We start from the raw sequence: 18397 nt of genomic DNA, 5'->3' as shown, positions 1-18397 counted from the left end.
CAGCTGTGGAAAAATAATAACTTATCCATAACAGAAAAAATAGGCAACATGATTTCTCAATTTTTGTTATGTTTTCTTATAAACCTTTGCCTTAATAGTTAAACTAAAAATAAAAATAAACATCAGTCCTCTGGAAAATGGATCCATTTTTCTAAGTAGTCACTATCTTTTCTAAAAGAGATTCAGTGTGTTTGCAAATGTTCTTAAATATTCAAATCATCCGAGAAAATATGCAGAATGTCATTTTAAAAATATCCTAAGAGGGCTTATTTTGAAAAAAATATTGGAAAATTAATTCTAGATGTTTAAACACACATGTTCAGATACACACATGCACAAACCTACCAACCAAGCACAGATTCATAAAAGTCTGTCCTGAATTCTCCAAAATAAACTGGCCTTGGGATAAAAGTCATAATCGATTTATAGACTCTTTCATTTGAAAAGCAAACCACAGGAAATTATTCACTTCTCTGAGGCTAATAATTTTCTGTTATTTTTGTTTGATTTTTCTTCTAAAGCCTCCTGGCCTACACTTCTGTGTACTGAACTCTGTTCTGTATATTTTGATCGCTTTTCCAGTATGACATGATCATTGAGTTTGGATGCAATTCTCTGAGCACAAGGACACACTCTCCCACCTGTGGGGGAGGGTAGAGGTGGCAAGGGAGGAGTACTCGTCCATTAAAGAATATTTGGTTCTTTCTGTTTATAAAGGAATGTAAGTTTACTGCAGAATGTAGAGAAAATACAGATAAACAAAACAAAATTAGAATGATTTCACAATTTTGAATTCTGGTTCTCAGGTAACATTTGGGTATATGTCTGCTTTCTTCCTTTCTTCCTTTCTTTTTCTTTCTCTCTGTCTGGTTGTTAGGGCCATATTATACAGTCTGTTTGGTAACCTGAGCTTTCTTTCTTATTATTTATAAACCACTCTCCAAACATAACCTAAGGGGTAGGCAATTAGCAGTTCAAAAAAGGTGCCAAGTTCCTGGGTGCCAGGTTGACAGGTAGAGTTCTAAGAATGGTGTGTCTGTTTTTACTGTTCAAATATCATACTCAAGAAATCAAATGAAAGCGTAGTATATTATTGTTTTTTTATAACATTTGTTTTGTAATTCTGAAGGTGACTGAGTGAAATAACCTTGTCCATACCTGCCAGGCTCCCACAAAATCAAAATGTGCCGTTCCTTTCCCCATCTCTGAAGAGAATCACATGTGATTAGAGTCTGGAGCCCCAGACTTCAGAGGCTACTAACCTCGAGCTAGTGCCCTGCAGAATCACAGTGCGGCCAAGATAGAACGTGTCACCTTGCTCCTCTTCCAACTTCCCAGAGCACAGGAGCTCTGAATTTATTTAACTTTACAACTCTTGATCCCGCTTAAGATTTCTTGTGAACTAAGAACACTGTAGAGTTTGAAATGATAGGAAACTACTGCCTACTGCTCTATTTCAGCACTTTAATTTTACAGGCCCACATAGATTAAATGACTTGCACCAGGTCACAGAGCTTATCGGTGAACTTCTGACATAATATAGCACCTATTAACTCCCTCAGGGTAAGAGTATTAGGGGATGCTAGTGGGGACCACAGCTATCTTGACCACCACTACATCCTCAGCATCCCCAACCTGAAGCAGGACTCAGTGAGTATATGGGAAATAAACAACTCAATCAGCTCTCCACTAACATTTCCTGGACTATATGGAAACTCCTAAGGAAATGTGACATTTTTTTAGACCCCAATTGATTCTAAGTAAATGAATAATGAATTAGAACAAAGTAGCTTTCATCATTTTCTAGACAAATGGAAGAAAGCAGAAAAAAAAGATAAGCTGCCATATGTAAAAATAAAAGACAGACTAGATGACCAGCACCTGAAACGAATGCTTACATATACATGTGCCTCCTGTCAATCACATGCGAGCTCCTATCAGTGACAACAGCCTTCCCTAACAGGGATACAATCGTTACATTGTCTCCCAAAATCAGTGCTGGTCTTTTTTTCAGCCTGCTGTTAAATTGCTCCCTCTGGTGGTCAGGGAAGAGAAAACATATGCACTTTATTTTTAAATTTGGATATTCAGGTCCACATTGAGTCTTCTTTAACAATCACTTCTCATTTTCTCCCTTTTCTCTTAACGTCTCCTCCATTATACTCTACTGCTTATTATACAAACATGTACACACACATACATGCACACTATGATCATCTTTAAATAAATCTAATGTTCCCAAATCAAAAATAGCAGGGAAAGAAATTGATTCATTCCCTATCCTTTGTTGATTCGAAACAATCAGGACCTTGTTTCTAAAGAGTCAATGCTGAGGTACCTATATTCATACTAGCAAAGGAGGACCTTTAACTGGGGTGTAATAAAGGAGGTATGTGGTGCAGAAAACTGACGTGATCCAGTAGATGAATAATATCCAAGTTGCTTTAATCCCCCTCAATGGAAAAGAAAGCAACAGCATGTGAAAGGAAGGAGAAGTGGCAACATTTACGGAAATGATTAAAAGAAACATCTCCCATTTTGATTATTCTGCCTCTTCCAATTCTCTAATACCTAGTTCACCTGTACTGGGTGTCCTGTACTCGTTTTCTCACCATCTCTCTCTATACCCACATGGATAATGACATGAGAAGGAAAGCAGCTAAGTGGCAGAAAAATAGGATGCTTTTAGCACCAATATACATGCTCACAAAATAAAATTGCTGGGATCCCTCAGTCCTACCTTGAAAGGACAAATGAGAACAAGACAAAGAGCTGGCCCAGGAAACAGAAGTCTAAAAGCTCTCCAAAGCTGAGACGTGCTAAGAAAGAAGACTGTACATTCAAAGTTAGTCTTTTGATAAATGATGCTGGCTGTTGCCAATTTCATTACGACCAGTTTTACTTTAGTGGTGGAAATGGCATCTAATAGGAACAGAAGGCCAGGCTTAGCTATCTCCTTCTTAACAGCAGGAGGACTAAAAACACTGCATCTCTAAGGATGGTCACCAGGTATGCACAATGAAAACATCTGAGTGGAGCAGCCTTACACAGAGCGCAGCAAGAGTGCCTTGTAAATAAGCAGCATAGGGCAAACCCTCAATCCTGTGACATTTAAATGAGGCGGCCCCAGCAGCAGAGTCAGGAAAGCCTCCACGAGGATGGGCTGGCGTTGTGTGGCAGGGAGTGAAGGAGAAACAAACTTAAAGCTCACAGGAGGCGAGGTTTATTTAAATAATAGAAAGTAATTAGGCTGAGGACAAAAATCAGTGATGGCATTTTAAAATTACAATTAATTTAAAGGTTAATTTCCTTTGGTGTTAAAATCTTATTTAAAACATTTACCAGGAAAGGAAATGAGGATGTTACTATCAAGAGGTGTAGAGTGCTTCTGGGAATCCATGCCTATTATCACTGGAAAATTAGGTTAGGCCCAAAGTGAGAATTTCAATTCATTTCTGTGTATAATAGACGGCAGTCTGGTCTCAGTGTCAGCAGGGCTGGCTGGGGCAGTGCAGGATTTGCATTTTTTGTTTGTTTGTTTATGGGATTAATTGCAAATGTTTCCAACAAAGAAGGCTAGTTTATACATGAACAATCTTGACACACACAAAAAAACTGGATATGGATTGCTGCCTTTGTAACTAATGACGCTGATGTTAAAGGAATTCCCAAGAGCACAGAGGCAAAGGGACGCACATAGTCACTCATCCATATACCTTCATCCCGGAAGTAACTTAAAAGGGGGCCACAGTATTTCTGTGGGCTCCAACCCTGTCAATCCGATGCTTCTCTCCCAGGTCCCACCTTTTTCATCATTGTGTTTTCCAACTGGGAACTGTCATGTCTCATGTCTCAGGTTCCAATATACCCTATTCAGCAGTTCATCTCCCTGGAAACTTGCCTAGTAAAATCAATGCATAATAGTAGTAACAGCCAGAGGGGAAGCAACTCCTTTGCACTAAATTTTCCCATTCATTATGCCTTTGCAGATTTGTTCATTTTAAATGTTTTATTGCTATTATCAGTATGTAAACCAATCCCACAAATATGGAATTGTGCAGATCATAGCCCCATGAACAATATTAGCAATCACCTGCTTTAATCCCCTAATTTTACAGCTGAGGAAAGGAACATTGAAATTGATTTGCTCTGAGTCAATCATTTAGAGGCAGTGCTGGGAGCAGAAGTTGTCTCCCGATTCTAGGTATACTTTACACATCACTTCACTGTGAGACTCGACGTAGATTCTTCCAACACGTTTGCCGAGTAGCCACTGCACGTGGTAGGCTGTGTGTTAGTCACTAGGCACGAGGCAGACACTGTCTTTGCCCTCCTGATACTTACAGCCCAGCACACAGTTCACAGGAGGAACTACGCCAAAGCGTGATGAGCGTTCAGACAAGGAGAGTGGGGGTAGGGGGACATAGCCCAGGGGTGCCTCATCCAGTTAAGAAAACTAGGAAATTCTTCCCTGAGGAAATGACATTTCCACCGAAACCTCAAGGACAAATCAGGGGGATACGCAGAATTTAACAAAAATAGGTGTCTTTTTTAAAAAGGGTAACTTTTTCCACCCGTATTGACCAAATGGACACCCTAATTCACACAGGAATCATCTTAAGTGTTTTTAATGAACCCTATACAGCAAATCTAGTTTCACCTTTCTCACATAGCTGGAAAAATATTAGAGTAACCACTGGACATCCTCATACCTGACACTGCTATTGTTGTTCCATAAAGATGAGTAATTTAGGTTTAGTCTCCTTTCTGGAGGCTGAAAAATAATGCGAAGACTGTGTTAGCAAAAATTACAAGGGGATTTTAGCATGCATGCTTTATTTTTCATTTTCCTGAATATGTATGCATTGATGTGCCCACATCCTAATTAAAACCACTGCATTTAAATGGACTGTGCCTTCTAATATATATCAATATATCCTGGATGTCAGCTGAGAAGACATACCCAGTCATGTCTAACTAGCTTGCCTACAGCCTGTCATAACTGCTCTTTCCAATTTCGACGGAAAGGCATGTCACATAATTGAAAGCCACTCTAATAGGGGAGAACAGAACAGAGACTGGTAAACCTAATCCACCCAAATGGCATGGCACAAAGTGAGGCCAGGCACCTTGAAGATAAAGTTTGCTTAGCCATTTCATCATATTCTGCACACGATTCCACAGTTATTGAAAGTAACAAGGATATCTGGATACATCATTTTCTGACTCTAGCTTTACAATTTCTTGATCTTCTCAGCTCCTACCATCTTTGTCACAAGTCACTTCACCTACCTCCTTAGTCCCCTTCACCAAGGAGGCTAAATTTTATCACCTTCATTATGGAGGAAGAAGGCTTCTCTAAAAATCACCGGTTCTAAAAGTCTCTGCCTGACTATAAACTCCTATCTTTACTCCCTCCTTGTTCTCCTGCTTCCCTCCTGGAGGAATTTTTCTTCATCTTTATTTAGGAGCTGCCCTCCACTGGAATCTTTGTTTATCTTTCTGCTCATCGTCTGTCTCCTGAATCCACAAGAGCGGTGATGCTCTTTCAGGCACACTTAGTTTCCTTCCTTGCTTTCTCTTCCACCATCCTTGGATCTTCCATATCCCTGTCTGATGAGGCTCAGGTGCAGTTTCTCCACTCCTAATCCTGGGTTGCTGCACATGGCTGGAGAGAGTCCCTAAACCCAGCTGGATGCTCTCTTCTGCTCAACAAGGCTCTCACTCCTCTCCCATGGACAGTGTGCCGCAGTCACCACACGACGTGCTCCAAACCTTTCCAAGTTCCTGAAGTCTAGTACCCAAACCTGAGAAAATCAAAGCTACCAAACTTCTTCCATTTTTCCCTCAGAACCTCAAAAATTCTATACTAGCAATTATCTTTCTGTCTTTTAGAAACCCTCTCCAAATCTGAGAGGAACCATTAAGCTTTTCCTCTCCAAAGCAATCCTTCCACCAAGCTTTGGCTTCATCCCCTCTGCCTGGTTCAGGAGATGAGCTCTTGGTGTCTTCATTCTCGCCCACTCCACTGTAAAGTTCCTCTTCCCTACATACGGGTCGAAGTCTTATAGACTACAAACCAGGCCGGGCCTAGCCTCTCCCCATCCTTTTGGATAATACATAAGGTGATTTCCAAAACTATTTGAAATATGGAAACTCAGTTCTATGTAGTTTTTTTTTAATATATCATCCCTTTTTTTCCCACAATATGTCACATATGTCACATTCCTACTGCTTGCCAGACCACAATTAACCAACCACGTGGGAATTAAGGGTTTCCATAAACCTACCTCAGCTTCTGCTGATGATGTCTACACTCATGTCATTCCATACAAAATTTCAGTAAATTCTAACACAAAGTTCTCTTCTTTGACCCTTACCTCCATCTACTTCCCTGGCCTGAAAAATTCTCATCCTTTCAGTAAAGAACCTAAATATATATTTTAAAGCATAATTTGAATCATTCTTTTGGTATAAATCCCTTGCTAAAAGAGATGAGATCCCAAATCTACCTGTAGTGCATCCATAAAATACATGCATCTAAGTATTAAACACATATAACCCTGTGAAGTTGGAACTGTTTTATTATCTCCACTTCACAAAGGAAGAAAATCAGCCTCAGAACAATTGTGACCTGCTTGTGGATATGATGCTGGTCAGAAGGGAAGGCACACCTGAGCCCAGGTCTTCCAACTACCAAGCCCTCAATCATTATACTACTTCACACTTTCCCTGTGATGTAGCCAGTGATGGCATTAGATTATTAGAATAAGATTCAATACCAAGATTCAATACCAGCATGTGTTTCTTCAAATCTCACCTAAGGTACTGGCCACACTGAGAATTAGCAAAAATAGGCAAGAGTGAAAAGACAAAACAGTTTATCAAGTGGAAACTTATATCTCATTTTTACTTTTAGAACCAACAGTTAAAAGTGGTTACTCAAATGATCTCTAATTAAAGAAATATTTCATTTTTATACCATTGTAGTGATCGCATTCCACTTTCAGTTTTTAGTATATGCAAATGCGTTACCACGTTTAAAATACTGAAAATCTGGTTCTGATACAACTAAGAGAGGAACATGGAAAATAGAATCCTAAGACCCTGAGAAAATGTTATTTTCTGAACAAGTTAGGAAGTGAAGCATCTGCCATGATTTAACTAATAAGTCTCATGTCCTTCAATGCATGTTTCGCCTGCCAGCAGCTCTCTGTAGCATCACACTTCAGTGACCTTTCAGGCAATAACAGACTAAAGTTCCCCTACAAAGGGTTGTGTTTTCCTAATCAGAAAAAAAAAAAAAATAGCTCTGAGTCCACTCAGAGATCCAAGTCCAGACTGAGCACGTCAAGCTCACACAGGAAGCTGAACTGCTGCCACCACGTAAGTCTGTGTGGGAGGAAGGTGGGGCTTTGGAATTTGGGCTACAGTAGGTTATGCTCTGAATTCCTTTTGTGCAACTGGAGGTAAGTACCCTTGAAATAGAGACCTGCAGATACAATGGATTTACACTCTGTTTTCAAAGGCCCACACAAATTTTTTAATCTCTTTCAATGAGTTCTTCCAAATATTTAGGCTTAGCTTTCTGTGAACTGCCTGTTAAAATTTCCCCCCATAGCCTTTTCCAGCTCTGTCTCCAAAAGAGTGTGTTGCCTAGTGGCTTTGTCATTAATAACCAAGGTACACTATTATGTTACAATACCTCCCTGCCAACGTGTATTTAAAAAAGCAGTTTTAAGTTTGCTGAACTCAGTGTTCATGATTAAAAGGTTTAAATAAAAGGGAAGCTCACAACAGGGAACATATTTGAGTGAGGAATATTTATTCAAAAAGCACTTTTCTCTTACTTGGTAATTTTGAAATCCCACTATTATTAATTTTATTAAATCATAGTTATTAAACTGATATGGCACTTTACTGATTTAAAATCATTGGGCATCTCTGTGTCTCTGTTGGTAAGTAGACAAAAACACACCCATATTGCAGATAGGAAAACTAAGCCAAAGAGAAAACGCTGTAACATCTGCAAAGAAAATAACATTCCTGAGTTGTTTTCAGAGGACCAAAAGCAAATCACTACAATGAGGCAAAGATTAAACAAGTACAAATTTTACTTTATTTGTCACCTTCTACCCAGTCATGTACCTCTGTTTAGGATGCTCTGAACTGGCCAGAAAGAAAGCATGTTTTCCCTAGCAGTTATCAACATTTGCAACATAGCATTCGTCAGTGGATTACCCTCTCAGCCCAGTCATTTTGATGCTAAAGCATGTCCTAGCCTCTTTCCTTCTACTCCCCTAGATCAAAGAGACTAGAGTGGTGCCTTCTTCCCATTGGTATCCAAAAGATTTCTTTTATCTCACAGGACCCAAGCAATCACTGACATTCTAGATCTTCTATAAAAGGTCCTCTCTTTATTATCATTCAAGACCTTATGAAGGAAAGGGTAAATGCACTCAGTCAAATTTCACTTAGAAGTTTTACCAGCATCTTCCATGCTTAAATCAATTGTCTTAAAAACAAACAAACAAACAAAAAAAAACAGCCTAAAGAGTTTATTCAGTAAACATGGCTTCCATGAGCCAGACACTGTTCTGGGTTCTGGGGCTACTGTAGTAAATACTAAATCTCATGAAGCTTAAATTATAGTGATAGGATCAACAACAAAAAAGTATTCACAATATGTCAGGTGGAGATAGTTTTCAATAAAGCACAATAAAGCTGAATGAGGAAAAAGAAGTCTCTAAAATCCCAGCAAGTCCCTAATCTGCCTTGCACCAATTACGATTACATTTCCCTTTTCCCAAGTGTTTCCTGGTCCTTGCTGCTTGTACGTGCCACATATAACTTACATACTACATTTCCAAGTGAAGCCAAACACCAACTCCCTCCTCTCATTCTTTTTGTTCCATTAAAGGCTGCAACATCCTCCTAGACAACAAATCTGAGCTATGAGCCAAACATCTACACGCCGTCACAATTACTTGGAGAAATACCTGCTAGCTGCTTCATGATTCCTATTGCTTAGGAAAGTTTTACAATATTCAGTAGCCCCTTTAGAGCCTAAGTAAATGTAATTATATAAAAGAAACGGAAAATAGACCAAAGTGGTATTAAGGGTATTCTAAAAATATAAGCTAACCCCAGTAATTCAACTTTAAGAGAGAAAAACATAATTTCTTCTACTATGCTCTCCACCCACATGGCACCCCAAAGAGTTCCAAATTATGGGTGAAACACCATTCTGTAAAAGATACAGAGAACCATGTCTACCTACACTGACCACCACACTCTTAACTCTAGTGGTCAGTTGGATCCAGCTTATTCATATTCCTCTCCTTCAGGCCTTTAGGAAGACATCCAAACAATTACTGAGAATGAGTACATGTGGAAACTGACCTTACATAAATTCTCTGGCTGTGAACACAGGCAGGTATATAAAATACACTACAGAAAATATATCCTTTGATTCTGATTTAAATTTGAATGCCCCCTCACAAGTGAGATGGTAAAAATGCATCCTGGTTACATTCAGATCCTCTTCTTTTCTCATCTTGGTTCTGAGTCATCTGCTGTTGCATCCTTCTCCATGACCCCAGATGATCTGAATGATCAGAATGATCAGAACAATGGCAATCCTTCTGCCAAAGCTTTAGCACTATCCTCCCCAGCTGGGTAGCTGTAAATTGGCTCTACCAACCCACACATCAGATAGATGGCTAATAAGAGCAAGACCCAGACAACTCAACCTCCATTCGCAGCAGTACTCAGACACATCTCATTTCCCTTCTGGCCTTTCCTCATGTCTCCAGAAGGTCTACACTGCTCCTGACTCAAGCTTTGTTTCCCAGTTTTGGTCCCAATTCTATCCTTTGGACTTGAAGATTCATCTTGGTTTCTTCTGGTTATCCCTTGGCTCACTGCACAGTCTCTGACTTATAAATTACCATCTGTTTTTTTTCTGCCATCCATCTCACAGCTCTGGAATCAAGCTAAGGAAATATTTCAAAACAACAATAAAAACACTAATAAGCCTCAGATTAACTTGGATCTTGGTTTCAGTGGAGGAGACCTTACTGTTTACATCTGCCCTCTCTTCTCCAGCACCAGGGTGGGGCCATCTTACTAACAGGGAACCTCAGAACAAGGAAACGTTAATGCTTGAATGCCTCTCAGAAAACTAGTCCTTAAGTCTTAATGTTGATAAGAGTGAACCCAGGGCTTCCCTGGTGGCACAGTGGTTGAGAGTCCGCCTGCTGATGCAGGGCACACGGGTTCGAGCCCCGGTCCGGGAGGATCCCACGTGCCGCGGAGTGGCTGGGCCCGTGAGCCATGGCCACTGAGCCTGCATGTCCGGAGCCTGTGCTCTGCAACAGGAGAGGCCACAGCAATGAGAGGCCCGCATACCGCAAAAAAAAAAAAAAAGAGTGAACCCAAATGAATAGGAATTTAGGCACTATCTGCAATGAATCCCCAATTGTAGAAAATAATTTCTCAAAATACAAACTTTAAATATAGTTGCCATTCAATTATTGTACAGCTCTTCCGGTACCATTTATATTAGCTAATGTGCAAACGTGGGCAATTCAGAAAACAAAAGAGGTTCGCTCTCTTTTAATTCATCTTCTATAAAATATTTGATATAGTTCTACAGTTGTTCCACATTAAAACACTTTCTTTCTTTCTCCTAAACTGCATGGTTTAGAAGAATTATAAAGAAAATCCTGAATTTTTAAGGGCTTTTAATTTTCTTTTTCCATACTGCATGTCTCACCCAGGGCTCTACGTTCCTTATTTTATCCTCACACTAATAGTATTAAGTATTATAATTCTTGTGTAAGAGAAGTTAAGTGATTTGTCTAAGGTCACACAGCTGGCAAGTGGTCAAAGCAGTATTTGAACCCTGATCCTTCTAACATCAGGATCTCTGTCCTTTTCATTACACTGTAGTCCTCCTTATCTGTGGTTTAAACAATTCATAAGTTTTAAATAATGAGCCATTCTGAGTAGTGGTGATGAAATCTCACACCATCCTGCTCCGTCCCTCCAGTAACATAAATCATCCCTTTGTCCAGCATATTCATGCTGTGTATGCTACCCATCCATTTGTACAGGAAAAAAAAATAGTATTGTGTATATATAGGGTTCAGTACTATTCATGGTTCAAGCATCCACTAAGGGTCTTGGACTGTATCCCTGCAGATAAGGGGGGACTGCTGTACTATTCCACTTCTGACCAGAAGAGAAATTCTGCCTCAATAAAAGGGTTTTCATGATAAAAAGAGATATTAAATCATAAGAAAACACAGAGGCACCTTGAAAGCATATTAATAAGTGAAAGAAGCCAATCAGAAAAGGCTAGATACTATAGGAGTCCAACTCTATGACATTCTGGAAAAGGCAAAACTATGGAGACAGTAAAAAGATCATTGGTTGCTAGAGATTAGGGGAGAGGGAGGGATAAAAAGGCAGAACACAGGACTTTTAGGGCAGTGAAACTATTCTGTATGATACTAACATTGTGGATACATGTCATTACATCACTTCACCAGAAGTGAACCGTAATACAAACTCTGGACTTTAGGTGGTAACAATATGTCAGTATAGGTTTATCAGCCATAATAAATGCACCACTCTGGTTGGGATGTTGACAGCAGGGGAGGTTGTGCACGTGCTGGGCGGGGTGGGGGCAGGAGGGGGTATATAGCAACTCTTGGTATTTTCTTCTCAATTTTGCTGTGAACCTAAAACTGCTCTAAAAAATAAAATCTATTTTAAAAAAATGAAAAGATTTCCCCACTAAACAGACATCATGGACTTTACGTTACTTGATCCAATTTCTACCTGTAAACACTTAGGATATTAAAAAGAACAAAAATAGTCAAAGCTAAGCCAATAGAAAAAGATATTAGAAAAAGTAAAGATATCCTCTAGCACCCTAATTCAGTTTCTAGTTTCCTCTCTTTCTTCTTCCTGTCATCTATCTTGTCAGCTTTTTGTTGTTTTGCCTCTTTTTGCCCCACCACATGACCTCCACATCCAGGAATGGGAAAGAAAAAACAAAACCAAAACATTTTCACAGCACTCTTAGTATTTACTGTCCCAGTTACTACCCCTTTCAAAACGTAGTGGTATAAAACAACCATTATTATGCTCATGGATCTGTGGGTTAAGAATCCAGACAGGGCAGTGAGGATAGCTTGTTTCTGATCCCGGATGTCAGGGCCCTCAGCTGGGAGACACCAAGATTGGGTTGACTCAACAGCTTGGGGCTGGAATCATTTGGAGGCAATTTTTCTCACATGTCTGGGTGTTGATGGTGACTATCAGCTGGGACCTTAGCTAGCCTGTCAGCCAAAATCATATCCGAGGGTCCTCCATTGATCTCTCCACATGGGCTAGTTTGGGATTCCTAGTTTGGACATGATGGCTGTGTTCCAAAAGAGAGCATCCCTAAAGAGCAAAGTGCATGACATTTTTTTGATCTAGCCTTGGAAGTCACAAAATGTCACTTCTACCATACTCTATTGGTCAAAGTGGCCACAAAGTTCTACCCAGGTTCAAGAGGAAGGGACAAAGACCCAAACCTCGGGATGGGGTGAGTGTCAAGGTCACACTGCCGGCAGATATGGAATAGGAGATATTGTTGCAGCCATTTTGGATAATATAATCTACCACAGTAACTCTTGTTACATCTCATTGTACCTTAAATATCTAGGTATGTATTGCATTTGAATGTTTGGTTAGAGTTTGCTGCACATCTTTATTTCTGATTCTCTGAGATTATGAAACACATAATGGCAAGGACAGCCATTCTGAGCTAATTTACATGACCTCCACCATAGCACCTTGTACTTGACAATCATAGGATATATCACTATTACTAGTGCCGCAACTGCTGATACGTACATGCACTTGAGCAATCATTATTTTTTACATTTGTAATGTGTTGCATAAAATCTCCATGCTAACCAAAAAGACATATAGCATCTTAATTGTGCAAGTGAATTTTATTGCTCCAATTAGGTCTTGGTTGCTTCAAAGGAGTATATAACTTTATTCTCCCAAGTGAATAGATTCTTGTAAAGCAATAATTGAATCTCACAGTTGGGGGGGTGGAAATCACTGCCTTGCAGAAACTATCCTTTTTCCTCCACAATTAGCTAGTTCTGGTTTAATAGATTATTAAAAGGTTTATATTAGTAATCTGTGTGAGACCTTGATCATGAAGGTTTATCTCTTCTGAAAAGTTAACTAATTAAGGCAATTGTTCCTTTCAGTTGATTTCATAGGTGGCTTTGACTCTTATGGCTATCAGGGGCCTCAGAAGACATCTCATTTACAGCTACAGCCTATGTACATGTAAGTACTTTGGAGGTATTCTTCTGGGATACTAAAAGATGATTAAGAAAATGTTACTGTGGCACAAAATAGATGGCATGCAGCTTTCCTTCAGTCATTTACTTTCAGTATTTTCTCTTCTATTAATATTGTTCTGACTGAGATAATTCTAATAAATTTTTTTTAATTATGAATAAAATTTAACTTATCAGGAAAGCCATCTCTAAAGTTACTTTTAAAAGTAGTCTTACATAAGTATCAACTACATGGCTAAAAATCCAATATAATATACAACTTCTTTGAATTACCCCAAATTTGTATATTTTGAAAATGATATAACATTGTAGGTAGTTATATGTAACTATATATAAGCCATATATCCTGGTTTTCCCAGTATAGTCTTAGTTTACATGGGTTGTTCTGATATAATTATTACCAGCACACCCTATTAGTCTTAAAAGTGTTCTCATTTGGATGATAAATGATAGGTTATCACCTTAATTATGTGTAGTGTTAAAAAAATAATAATACTCTTTCATTTTTCTGGTGTGAAAAGTGAAAATGAAACCAGAATATTAACACTGAAACTTATCAGACCCTTAACTCTAGCACTCAAGAGAGCAGACATACAATCAGAGCCTGATTTTTATATCTGTGTTTAGGCAAATTCCCTTGGATAACAACTGATAACAAATTCTATATATCAGCATCAAGTGATATGCTGAATTGCAAGCGAAGATCAAAATAGAAAGTAAGATTCCAATTCATTTTGAAATGTGAGCTTCTCTCTTTGAAGATATGTGTTTGTCGTCGTTGTCCTCCACCATTGAATCATTTTACCTTTTAATATTGTTAGTGTGTAGGATAATAAATACATTTTTTGGATTATTTCTCCTCCAGAGAGATTAAAGTAATCCTTATACATCCCCTTTTAAGCTTTTCTTTACAAAGGGAATGATCTATGCATCATGCCTGCATTTTGTGTGTGTGTCTCTTGTAGTTTCCCAAAAGCATTTGGTAACGCCACTCATAGAAAAACTTTATCGAGTTCAGAAATCAGCCAATACTGTATGTCATTTCAAAGCATCCCTTCTGTAAACAGGACATCACACATCCCCTCTTTTACATTCCCAAAACCACTGCCCTAATTCAGGCAATCATTAACTGAAGTTTTCCAGTCTCTTTCTTATTTTAGAACTCCTATCCCACCTTCCATGTGACTGCCAAATTAATCTTCTTAAAGTACCACTCTGATTATGTAAGGCCCCTGCCCAAAACCTATCAATGACTCCTTATTGCCTACTGAACAAAGTCGAAACTCCTTATCAGACTTTGCACGTCTACTCTGATCTGGCCCCAGTGTTCTATTGAAATATTATCTCTCCTCTTCAACTTTTAATAGTCTCAACCATATGCAGACAATGCTGGGAGACCCCAGGAAAATGTAATGATAAATAAGAGCTGGCCTCTGCTTCCTGAAGCTTATCATCTATTGAGGACACACATAGTCTGATGTCTCCCCTTATCCATTTTTTTTTTTTACAGCCAAGCTAAAACTCTTACCATCTGCAAATATGACATGTACTTTTCCAATTGTCCATGCTGTTCTCTTGACATCAAATGTTGTTTTCTTCCCCCAAATTTCCACTCTTGCAAATCCTACTCTCCTTCAAATTGTATCTTAAAATATACTTCCTTTATGAAACATTTCTTAATCGTTTTCTTTTGATATTTCTTTTTGTTTTGCCCCATACTATAGTTGTATTTCTATTTATACCATAACATTCTTATCCTCCCAGAAAGATTTCATAGCTTAAGCAAAAAATAAAATGATAAATCCTTTACATTCTTTACCATTCTTCTCAATATTGTAACATAGCCTTGTGTAAAGTGTTCTATTAAAAAATAAAGTCAAAGCAGTAAGGAGCAGTGGTAAGGAGTAGTCATTAAGATGAGCTACTGAAGGCAGACTGCATGAGATAAAATTCTTTATGACCTTGGACCTATAACTTTATTTGAATAACTTTATTCTCACCAAGGCTAAGTTTCCTCACCTGCAAAATAGAGACAATAGCATATGCACTTCATATAGTTGTTCTGAATTTACATAAAACAATGCTTGTAGAGCATGTACAACATAGGACATGTCACATACTACATGTTTAATAGACATAATTTATAAGATGTAGTAACAATGCTTATGTTAACCAATATTACTCATGAAAAGATTTTATCAACTCAGAAATCACCATACACTGTGTTTCATTCCCAAAAGATTTCCTCTGTAAACAATATATCACATATATCAGCCCAAGTAACATGTAACAATATGTTTGTGCTCAAGAGTACACCAGAACGTCTACAAGTTCTGTAATTTCTTGCTTCTGACAATATCACACAACATTCTTATCATATAATATTACATTGTGTTGGTCAATATGAATGATCAATAAATATGATCAAAATATAATAAATTAGATGTAACCACTCTGTAAGTATCAGCTCTGATAATAACATGAGAATGCTGATTATATATAATCAAGACTATAGTTTCAAACCAGGCATTTATAATTCCAATGTTGTCTTTAAATAGAGGACTCTTCAAATTTAATGTCCGGAACGAAATTCCTTGAAGACAAAACTTCTAGTGATTTTATTAAGTACTTTAAATGCTGAACCAAAAGTAATAAAAATATTATTTTCCTCCTTACTGCCTGAGAATAGTGAAATTATATAAGAGCTTTCAAGTCTCACTGCTCATGAAATAAGTTAAATGTTTAATAAATCACCAGTCAAAATACTACTACCATGCCTTCTACAAAGAATCCTCTAGCAGACCTCAAGTACTAGAACACTAAGATTTTATTTTACAGGTGAGGAAACTAGATGAAAGAAAAGAAACACAGAGGTCACACAACTTGCTACTTACACAGCCCCAATTATCAACTGGTTTTCCTGACCGCTTAGTTTTTTCCAAATTCTTATGTGGACTGTTGAGTTTGCTCTGACATTTCATTCCCTGATTTTAAGTTTACTTATCTTTACTTCCTCACACTAACTTAGCTGCCATAGTTCCATACATGCCTGCACCCTCCCCTTTTCCTGCGTTCCCTTTATTCTCTTTTGATTTCACATTATATGTGGTGTTGAATGAAGCACTTTTTCAACTGTGTAGCCCTCAAATACAATCACTGGAGAGTCACTGCCTATTAAAATCCCATGAAAAACCAAAACTGATTCAAGCATAAACTTCATCCCCTGCTGGGAGGCAGAGACCTGAGCATCTCCTGTATCTTTGTCCTGTGGGGTAGACCTTCTCCTGTCAACCTGCCATAAATAAGTCTCATAAAATGAGTAATTTAACATCATGGGCCAGTTCAAGCACCCCAATGACATTATATAGCAACTGGAAATAAAAGCCATTCCTTAGAAGGAAAACAGATGCTTAAAAGCAATGCGCAGTTTTAGCTGTGGGGTTTCCATTATACCCAGCAAACCTTCTGTGGCTCAGAGCCTGGACAAGGCTTTGAAAACACTGTCCTAACTGACCTCCATTCACAGCTTGTTTCAGTTCCTGTAGTCAATGAATAGACAGTCCTCTTTTTTTAAAGTTAAATTGGGTGAATGTTCTTGGCCTGTAATTCTTCAGATTATCTATAATCCATCTAAAAGGGAAAAGTTTTCATTAATTTTTCTTTTACAGTTTGGAGAACTCTTTGAAACAAATAATGGCTATGAAGTTGCTGCGCAAAAACATTTCCACGCCCACAGGTTGATTTTCTAACAAAGTAGCTGCTTTTGACTACCACTGACCTATGTGCCGAAGCAGGTTGAGATCTGTTTGGGCTCCCTGCAGTAGAAATGTGAGAATACAGCATGCTATATCCGACCACATTTGAAAACATTGCATTCTTTTTGGCGGCCTAATTGTACAGCAATACATATTCATTTGCCCCCAGAAAATGGATTTTAAATTACCATAAATGGCCTCTCTATCCAAAAGGTTGCACTGAGGAAAAAGTTGAGGAGAGGAAAATTGTCTATTTAAAGCACAATTTGGGCTTTGGATCTCTCTTTTTTTTTTTTTTTTTTTCCTTTTTTTTTGGTTTACTCTTGTGCTTGGAGAGGTGAGAAAAGGTGCTGAGCTCTCACCCTTGATTAAAAACATCTTTTTTCTCTCTCTCTCAGGTCGAAATAATACAAATGGCTTCAGTATATCAGCTCCTGGACCATTCAAAGAACTTGTCTCGCAGTGGCCTCCTGCATTTTTTGAAGAGCAAGAAGCAACTAAGTTTAAATATATATACATACTAACAAAACATAAAGCCTCCACGTACACTGGGACCACACACACACACACACACACACACACACACACACACACACACGGGCACACAACCAATTCTACTTGGCCTCCTCTTTCTAACTGAAACAGATATGCAGGATACGCCCATCGTGGATTTCCTGAAAGCAGGCTGCTTTCTCCCAGGCCTTTGGAAAGTTCATAAGGAGACATGCTGGTGCCCTCTGCTGGCCATCACTAACTGCTCTGCAGCCCAGCCAGTCGGCCTCTGCCAGCTGCGAAGTCATCCAGGGCACATTAGCTTGAGAGCCCTGTCTTCTGCACTCCATATGTCTTGATAGCACCACAGCTATGTAGGCAATGTAATTGCAAAAAACAAACAAACGAAACATGCCATGACGACCCTGTAACTGAAGTCTGAAATGGCAGGTTGTTTGCCCTAAAGGCTGTACCGTACATACTTGCCTTAACCCACCTAAGTTGTGCGCCTGAGAATCTCAGTGCAGACACCCCCAAGTCACTTCCTTTAGGCTAACACACTGCTATTAATTCCGAATGAGTTCAAGTCTGTGTGTGTCGTGTCAAGAAACAAGACTGCATAGCTCAGCAACTGCAGTGTGTCTGTGTACAAAAACTGCCAGCTGTCAGCAAAGTGCTTTTACCATTGAGCCTCCATGGTGGCCAAAAAAAGACAAGTAATAATAACAAAGTAATAATCGTCATCTTTATAATTCTTCAATAAGGTCTTCT

The 18397-nt window shown here is 38.7% G+C and overlaps 1 protein-coding gene across 1 annotated transcript in view; it reads left to right on the top strand.

Moving 5' to 3' along the window:
- NKAIN2 (sodium/potassium transporting ATPase interacting 2) overlaps window positions 1-13369 on the top strand; it is a 522794-nt gene extending 509425 nt beyond the window's left edge. Inside the window, exon 6 of the mRNA XM_060115055.1 lies at window positions 13284-13369. Coding sequence (XP_059971038.1) covers window positions 13284-13369 — 86 coding nt within the window. The remainder of the gene's footprint in view (window positions 1-13283) is intronic.
- The last annotated feature ends 5028 nt before the right edge of the window (window positions 13370-18397 follow it).

This window comes from Mesoplodon densirostris, chromosome 12, assembly GCF_025265405.1.
Source record: "Mesoplodon densirostris isolate mMesDen1 chromosome 12, mMesDen1 primary haplotype, whole genome shotgun sequence".
Classification (NCBI taxonomy): Eukaryota; Metazoa; Chordata; class Mammalia; order Artiodactyla; family Ziphiidae; genus Mesoplodon; species Mesoplodon densirostris.
The sequence above is the reverse complement of the archived record's forward strand: the minus strand, read 5'-3'. Positions and strand labels throughout refer to the sequence as shown.